This window comes from Chiloscyllium plagiosum, unplaced genomic scaffold (assembly GCF_004010195.1).
Source record: "Chiloscyllium plagiosum isolate BGI_BamShark_2017 unplaced genomic scaffold, ASM401019v2 scaf_1651, whole genome shotgun sequence".
NCBI lineage: Eukaryota > Metazoa > Chordata > Chondrichthyes > Orectolobiformes > Hemiscylliidae > Chiloscyllium > Chiloscyllium plagiosum.
The window spans coordinates 693-9,604 of NW_025211695.1; the positions used below are offsets into that span (position 1 = coordinate 693).

The 8,912-nt window shown below is 47.6% G+C and overlaps 2 protein-coding genes across 2 annotated transcripts; both read left to right on the forward strand.

Moving 5' to 3' along the window:
• The first annotated feature begins 3,055 nt into the window (after nt 1-3,055).
• On the forward strand, nt 3,056-3,560 carry LOC122547099 (late histone H2B.L4-like). The gene has a single exon (XM_043685677.1). It carries the CDS (start codon nt 3,082-3,084, stop codon nt 3,460-3,462), a length of 381 nt encoding a protein of 126 aa, XP_043541612.1. The 5' UTR covers nt 3,056-3,081; the 3' UTR covers nt 3,463-3,560.
• A 906-nt stretch (nt 3,561-4,466) lies between these two features.
• On the forward strand, nt 4,467-5,353 carry LOC122547098 (histone H2A-like). Its single transcript, XM_043685676.1, has one exon. It carries the CDS (start codon nt 4,477-4,479, stop codon nt 4,915-4,917), a length of 441 nt encoding a protein of 146 aa, XP_043541611.1. The 5' UTR covers nt 4,467-4,476; the 3' UTR covers nt 4,918-5,353.
• The last annotated feature ends 3,559 nt before the right edge of the window (nt 5,354-8,912 follow it).

Genomic DNA, 8,912 nt, shown 5'->3' on the forward strand with positions numbered 1-8,912 from the left:
GTCATATTCAAATTACAGAAACTGATGGACAGATCAATAACTACACTTCCATATTCACAGATCAGAAACTGACAGGTACAAATGGATAGGCAAAGGTGAGGACTGCAGATGCTGGAGATTTGAGTCGGGAGTGTGGTGCTGGAAAAGCACAGCAGGTCAGGAAGCATCCAAGGAGCAGGAGAATCAACGTTTTGTTTAAAAGCCCTTCATCAGTACAGATGGATAACTACACCAATACATTCACATCGAAGAAACTCACAGGAAAAGAATGATAACTAAACTCATGTATTCCTGTTGCTGAAAGCAACAGGTATATTTCAATATGGATCCCCACATGTTCACTTCGCAGAAGATGGTAGGTTGACATTGATAACTACGTTCACATTTTAACAATGCCGAAACTGACAGAGACAATTGATTAAACTATCCCATTTACAGACTAGAAACTGTCATAGTCACACAGTAGAAACCAACAGGTATAGGGTGATAACTTCACTCAAGTATGCACAAACTTACTGGGAGAGGGTGATACTTGTCCTCACATATTCACATAGTAGAAGCTTAGAGCTGCAGATTGATACATAAGCTCTCATTGTACGTATAAAATAGTTGGCTATATTCTTATTGGAGTTTTGAAGAACAATGTATGACCTTTCGAGCAAAAAAAAGATCTGAATGGAGTTGACAGAGTTGATGCTGAGAGTATGTCAATTCTCAAAGAGAATACTGAGTAAGGGACACAGTTTTGAACAGGAAGCCTTCTGTCTAAGAAAGCAATGCAGTACATTCTCCCCTTGTTCAGTTCCACAGAGAGCAGTTAGGGTTGAGTTACCAGCTTAATTTATGCTAATGTAGTCATATATCTTTTGATAAACAAGGAAGTCTTGGTTATGGGCACTAAATATCAAAATGAGATGAAGACCATAAATAAAGCCTTTGTGATCTGTTCTCAGGACAGAGTACACACAGACAGATAGAAATGTCACAGAATTCTCATGCTTCTTATGGTCTTCTGCTTTGAGATATTTAAAGTGATACAAGATTGAAAGAAGTTAATAACTACAGCATATACACTGTATCTGCAGCATCATTCACCATGCACTTTACTGATATGTGTGTGCTCACAGATCGCATACTGATCGATTCAGTTACAAGTTACCCTGATGTTTCAAGGATGGAGTGAAAAAAAGTATTAACTATCCATTTCATCAGAAACTTTGAGATGTTGAGATATTTGCTCTCTGTCATACCAGTGATTGACTGAAACTGAGTAAATACAAGATTAGAAACAATAAACTGGCAGTTACAGAATGAAATACTGAGTCAATTGCAAAGCAATACATTGTTAGGATATAATACAACTATTCATTAGCTATAAACTGGCATAAACAATGTAACATCTGCAGTGACATTGCAGATATTGTCAGTAACAATGTACAAAGTATTATCCTTTATCAAAATGATGCAGTTATAAATACAAACCCAACTGCACTTTGCAGAAGCTAATATTCATAGGGTTTGGAAGTGGAGGGTAGTGAATCCTACCTGAGTCTGCCCAAAGTGGTACTTGGTACTTTCAAAATTGACACCAACAGAGTAAAGCAACAAGGTACACTTCAGAAGGTTTGAGTTACAGTCCAGTAACATACTGACATGTTAAGACTGTGAAATAGAGTTTACAAGAATACATCCCAGAAACAGACTGGCACAGATTGGAATCGAGAGTGTGTTGCTGGAAAAGCACAGCAGGTCAGGCAGCATCCTGAGCAGGAGAATCGTTGTTGAAGCATAAGCCCTTCATCTCAACGTTTTGGGCATAAACCTCTGACCCCCAGCATCTGCAGAGATCACTTTCTCCTGGGGGCACAGATTGGAGGAATATTTCCAAGTGACTGACAAATAGTGTAACATTTTACCGCTCACATCAGTGTTTGATGGTTACGGAATAAAACCTGTCTTGGAATAACACTGACTATTAGATGGAGGACCAGAGCCTCATTGGACAGATGTTGAGTTAATGCAAAATGTGTAAATTAGGACATGACAGATATAAAGTTAAAGTGACGCATATATATAGCATGCTGACAGTTGCTGGTGAACAGGCATTCGCGTAAGACTGAGAAATGTTATAAATCCCTGCATGAAACTGCAAGACACCTAATTGAAAAGTGCAGCAACGTGGTTCAGTTACACTGCACGTACTTTCAAACCACATAGTTATCGATACGTGTCTGGGCCCACACTTATCAGTCAAGGTCTCAGAAATATATTCATCCCACAGTCAAGACATGACTCAACTCGTGACTCAAGAAAAGTATTAGATTAGATTAGATTACTTACAGTGTGGAAACATGCCCTTCGGCCCAACAAGTCCACACCGCCCCGCCGAAGCGCAACCCATCCATACCCCTACATTTACCCCTTTCCTAACACTACTTGGAGCTGGTGTACTTGGTCACCGCCTTTGTACCCTCCGACACGGCGTGCTTGGCCAGTTCCCCGGGCAGCAGCAGCCGCACGGCGGTCTGGATCTCCCGGGACATAGAAACTTATCATTTCTCTTCAACTCCGTGCAATTGAGAACGAGATGCATCAACCCCAAGTGTAGAAAACATTCTCAGTCAGGTTCCAGTGGTACGTGTAACTTGACAAAAAAATGTAATCGCAATTTCGAATGGATGAGAGCTTTTTTTTCACATAGTGACAAGTTCTGTGTTAATTCCAGCCTATACAGAGGAACAGAAACAGACATGCGGAGATAGAAACACATCAGCACAACAAGTAAAAGGAAACCGAGCCAATACCACAGTCACTGTCTGTATCACAGACACGAAACAAATCTCCCTCAGTCAGACTGACAGGAACAGAATCACCATCCGCTTTACATTTCGTTGCAGATCCACATTGGATCTCACACTAACCAATCAGAGAGACTCAATGTTTGGGCATGACTGTGTAAGCTACCTAATCAGGAGCCCAGCTTTCCTCCATCTCTCATTAGCATCCCCGACGCCGTCAGTCGATAAAGAGGGAACTCCGAGGTCCCTTTCCCTTATTCTGTGTCTGGAAGTGAGCGGCGCTATGGCTGATGAGAAGAAAGCACAGCAAGCCTCCAAGAAGGGCGCGAAGAAAATCATAAAGAAGGCGCCAGCGAAGGGAGGCAAGAAGAGGAGGCGGACCAGGAAAGAAAGTTATGCCATCTACATCTACAAAGTGATGAAGCAGGTTCACCCCGACACCGGCATCTCCTCCAAGGCCATGAGCATCATGAACTCGTTCGTCAACGATATTTTCGAGCGCATCGCGGGGGAGGCTTCCCGCCTGGCCCATTACAACAAGCGCAGCACCATCAGCTCCCGGGAGATCCAGACCGCCGTGCGGCTGCTGCTGCCCGGGGAGCTGGCCAAGCACGCCGTGTCGGAGGGCACAAAGGCGGTGACCAAGTACACCAGCTCCAAGTGAGGGACCGCATTGCACTGAAACAAACACACATCCACAACCCAAAGGCTCTTATAAGAGCCACCTACAACTTCCCTGAGACAGCTGAACCATTTCTTTAAGCGTTCTTTAGTTTCCATGTGATTTTTTGATCCGGCGTTTCAACTTCTAGTGCTTTCTGTTTTTGTATTAGTAAGTACTTTGCAAATCATTCGCGAGTGGGGTGGAGAGTGCAGATCAAGCGCCAGTGAGTCATTTTTCATCTTGCTTGTTCACCCCTGGCAGACAAATGCCCGCGTCTTTCCGTCTCACGATTGATGCATTTTTTCTTCTGATTTACTTTACATTTCCAGTGCACGGGTTTGATCCGATTTTTAGCAATGCAAACTAAATCTTCCTGCTGTCGGTGAGAGACTATCAAACAGAACAGAGAGAACTCCAAAACAGCTTCCTGGCTGAAGCGTGGAGCTTTTGCTGAATCTTAAAATATCGTCTTAAAAAACGTGTACGCCCTCGATGCTGAGCCGGAAGAATGCTGTATGCTGCTTTATCAGCATATCGGGGTGGTACGGAAATGTGTAAAGAAAAGGCAGGTTGCAGACTGCAATGTTTGGCCTGTTTTGTTTCAGTTTCTTCTCAAGGTTTAGAAAATACCTGTATCACTCTCAAGATCAGATACAGATCGGCAAATGAGGGAGAGTAAGACCGTGTGAATTATACGTTTGTAAACTAAAAGTAAATTAACATGAGTGTTAATGTTTTTTGAACTTCCACAGTTTTTTGTACTTCATTATTCAGGTTAAAAAATACTCCTTTGTTTGGAAATTGGCGGGCTTTTCAATTTTGAAAGAAAGCGGTTGATGAATTGGCGCCCGTCGTTTCCGCCTTCCTCCCCGTGCCCTCTCCGGATTGGGGAATGAGGCAGATATCTGATTGGGAATTGAAACAACATTAGGTGGGGCTGGACAATGGGACCAATCCGAAATGGCCGCCCCACCATTCCTCCCGAAGGTATAAGAGGCGGTATAAGAGGCCGCAATGTGGGCGGAGTGCAGCATTCTCTGTGAAAGTGTTTGTGAGATTGTGATCATGTCGGGAAGAGGAAAGGGCGGTGGGAAAGGACGCGCCAAGGCAAAGTCTCGGTCGTCCCGGGCTGGCCTGCAGTTCCCGGTGGGCCGTGTTCACAGGCTCCTGAGAAAGGGTAACTATGCTGAGCGTGTGGGTGCCGGAGCGCCGGTCTATCTGGCTGCGGTGCTGGAGTATCTGACGGCTGAAATCCTGGAGCTGGCCGGCAACGCGGCCCGGGACAACAAGAAGACCCGCATCATCCCCAGGCACCTGCAGCTGGCCGTGCGCAACGACGAGGAGCTCAACAAGCTGCTGGGAGGGGTGACCATCGCTCAGGGCGGGGTGCTGCCTAATATCCAGGCCGTGCTGTTGCCCAAGAAAACTTCCGCTGCTGGATCTGCTAAAAAATGAAGAGACCATCCTTGAATCTGACAGCCCAAAGGCTCTTTTCAGAGCCACTCACAGCATTTGTGAAAGGAGCTGAATCGTCTGTCGGATTTAATTACATTCCTTTTAATGTGTAGAGTCCTGGCTGTTGTACTTAACATCGCTACATTTCTATCTCCTTTTTATTGGGTATTGTTACTGCCTGTGGCAGCAGAGGAAGATTATCATAGAATACGATTGTCAGGGTGTCCGGAAATACATTATTTCTCATTATACCGTCACTGCCTGAGTGACCAATGTTCTATGAGTTTAGAATAGTGTCACGGGTGTTCCCGATCGGGTTTAGCTTCACATTTCCTTTAACTGCATCAGTAAGAGCTGAATCCTCTCACTGTCTCTGTAGTATATACCTTTGCAATTTATTCTCTGCTCGGTTCATATCCACTTTTTTTTCGCCGGCCTCGAGAGAGCGTGTTCAACAGCAGTCAGTCAATTTTCAGCTGTAAAAGGAGGGAATGAGGTAAAGTGAGATTGTGTGAAGTTTAGTTTCGTAATCGAAAAACCAATCAACGTGTACGTAGTCGTGCATCCTCCTGCTTTTTTATACGTGATGGTGCGCATTGTCAGATTTGAAAATAAGCCGTTGATCTCTTGGCGCAATTTTTTCCCTTTTCTCTCCTGCCTCCACCTCACCACAAGCCATATTAACGCAAAGGGAGTCAATGAGGAGATGGGGTTTTTCCTGAAATATCTAACCCAATCCCAAAATTTGATGTGAACATCACTCATCTAATTACTATATTACCGCAATCTCTGAATGAAGATCTCATTAGTTGCAAATTCACTGCCGCTGCCTTCTGTCTTTAACTGAATTCCAAGAGAAATACTGTACTAATACCCCTATCGCTTCCTCCGCTCTCTGGATGAGCAACCGAACTTGTATCCGCCGTGAATTAATCGAAACACCGCCGATGTAAACATCTTAAAAGCTAAAACAGTGTACACGTATAAAATTACAGAACCACACTTTATCAGTAATTTTTATTTCATCCAAATTATTACTTGCCCAACGTCAATTTGTTATCGCTGCCTGAGCGGGCAGGTTCGAGGAACGCGCCACATAACACATCTGCAGGCTCCCAGTAACAAAACTGAGCTGAGTGTTATGCCTGGGAAATATAAATACTCTAATATGTAACATTAACGTCTGGGTTCCACAATAAATAAAAACAAATTATCATTTATGCCAAGTACACAATGATATCATTACTGAGATGGACAGGTATTCACGAAAATAAGAGGATCGAAGGTTACGGGAAATTGGAGAAATATCAGCCATGATCGAATAGCAGAACAAGCTAGACGGGCAGAATGGCCTAATGCTGCTGCTACATCCTACTATTACAAAGTTACGATGTGATTCTTTCCATGGAATAACCAGATTGCACAAAAGTAGAGTATCGATTGGCCGAATAGCCTCTTATGTGCACTGTAGAAATACTTGCAATTTTAAAATCATTCGCCACGGTAAACAGCAACAAAGTGAACCGTCCACTCCGAATGCTCTCTGCCGTACCGCAGAACACGGCATTAGTACATTTTTGGAACTGAAGTAGTTGTAAAAGTCGGGATAAACGTGAAATAACCGGCTACAGCAACATTCCCCTCAGTATGCGCTGCCTTCCCCGTCCTCAGGTCTCCGCTCTCTATCGGAGAGTTTGGGTGGCTCTGAAAAGAGCCTTTGGGTTCGCTGGAAATGGGTCGCTTCATCCTCAGCCGCCGAATCCATAGAGAGTGCGGCCCTGGCGTTTCAGAGCGTACACCACATCCATGGCGGTGACTGTCTTGCGCTTGGCGTGCTCAGTGTAGGTGACCGCATCCCTGATCACATTCTCCAGGAAAACCTTCAGCACTCCGCGGGTCTCCTCGTAGATCAAGCCCGAGATGCGCTTGAACCCGCCACGGCGAGCCAGGCGCCGGATGGCTGGTTTTCTCCCCAAAGCTGACTATTCCTGAGCAGAGGAGCGCATGCGTGAGGCCCTCCCCCAGCGCTGCCATTGAGGAGCATTTACTCAGTGAGTGCTAGAGGTTTGTTTGAAACAGACCGCAATGGAGAGATCAGCGCCCAGGGAAGCGAGGGAACAGCAGGCTCCTTCCAGCAGCACATCGGGATGGGAGCCTGGGACACAGAGGGGGCTCCGAGACCGGGATTGATTCGGGGTGAGTTCAGGGAGAACCGGGGGCCGTTTGTAAGAGGCCGAGCGGAGCAGGAACTGGTCCCAGAACTTGGAGTGAGCGGGCTGGGGGGAAGAGAGAGGAGAAAGTGAGGTCTGCAGATGCTGGAGATCAAAGTTGAAACTTTATTGCTGGAACAGCACAGCAGGTGAGGCAGCATCCAGGGAACAGGAGATTCGACGTTTCGGGCACAGGCCCTTCTTCAGGAATAAGCAGAGAGTGTTCAGCAGGAGAAGATAAAAGGTAGGGAGGAGGGACATGGAGGAGGGGCGTTGGAAATGTGATAGGTGGAAAGAGGTAAAGGTGAAGGTGATAGGTCGGAGTAGGGTGGAGGCGGAGAGGGCAAGAAGAAGACTGCAGGGCAGGAAGGCGGTGCCGGGCTGGAAGGATCCGGCGGAGACAAGGTGGGGGGAGGGGGGAGGAAGAAACTGGTGAAGCCCAAGTTCATCCCCTGTGGTTGGAGGGTCCCCAGTCGGAAGATAAGACGCTCCTCCTCCGACCATCGGGTTGTTGTGGTTTGGCGGTGGATGAGTCCAATGACCTGCATATCCTCGGTGGAGTGGGAGGGGGAGTTGAAATGCTGTGCTACAGGGTGATTGGGTTGGTCCGTCCGGGTGGCCCAGAGGTGCTCCCTGAATCGCTCCGCAAGTAGGCGGCCTGTCTCCCCAATATAGAGGAGGCCACACCGGCTGCAGCGGATGCAGTAGATGATGTGGGTGGAGGTGCAGGTGAATCTGTGGCGGATATGGAAGTTTCCCTTGGGGCCTTGGAGAGAAGTGAGAGGGGAGGTGTGGGCGCAAGTGTTGCACCTCCTGCGGTTGCAAGGGAAGGTGCCGGGAGTGGAGGTTGGGTCGGGGGGGGGTGTGGATCTGACAAGGGAGTCGCGGAGGGAGTGATACAGCGCATCATCCGCCGTCACTTCCGCCACATCCAAACAGACCCCAGCACCAAGGATATATTTCCCTACCCTCCCCTATCAGCTTTCCGTAGAGACCACTCCCTCCGCGACTCCCTTGTCAGATCCACACCACCCACCGACCCAACCTCCACTCCCGGCACCTTCCCTTGCAACCGCAGGAGGTGCAACACTTGCACCCACACCTCCCCCCTCACTTCTCTCCAAGGCCCCAAAGGAAACTTCCATATCCGCCACAGATTCACCTGCACCTCCACCCACATCATCTACTGCATCCGCTGCAGACGGTGTGCCCTCCTCTAGATTGGGGAGACAGGCCGCCTACTTGCGGAGCGATTCAGAGAGCAACTCTGGGCCACCCGGACGAACCAACCCAACCAACCTGTGGCACAGCATTTCAACTCCCCCTCCCACTCCACAGAGGATATGCAGGTCATTGGACTCATCCACCGCCAAACCACAACAACCCGACGGTCGGAGGAGGAGCGTCTTATCTTCCGACTGGGAACCCTCCAACCGCAGGCGATGAACTTGGACTTCACCAGTTTCTTCATCCCCCCTCCCCCCACCTTGTCTCAGCCGGATCCCTCCAGCCCGGCACCGCCTTCCTGACCTGCAGTCTTCTTCTTGACCTCTCCGCCTCCACCCTACTCCGACCTATCACCCTCACCTTGACCTCTTTCCACCTATCACATTCCCAACGCCCCTCCTCCAAGTCCCTCCTCCCTACCTTTTATCTTCTCCTGCTGAACACTCTCTGCCCATTCCTGAAGAAGGGCCTGTGCCCGAAACGTCGAATCTCCTGTTCCCTGGATGCTGCCTGACCTGCTGTGCTGTTCCAGCAATAAAGTTTCAACTTTGATCTCCA

Coding starts and splice junctions, on each gene's coding strand:
- LOC122547099 (XM_043685677.1), top strand. CDS start 3,082: ATGGCTGATGAGAAGAAAGCACAGCAAGCCTCCAAGAAGGGCGCGAAG.
- LOC122547098 (XM_043685676.1), top strand. CDS start 4,477: ATGTGGGCGGAGTGCAGCATTCTCTGTGAAAGTGTTTGTGAGATTGTG.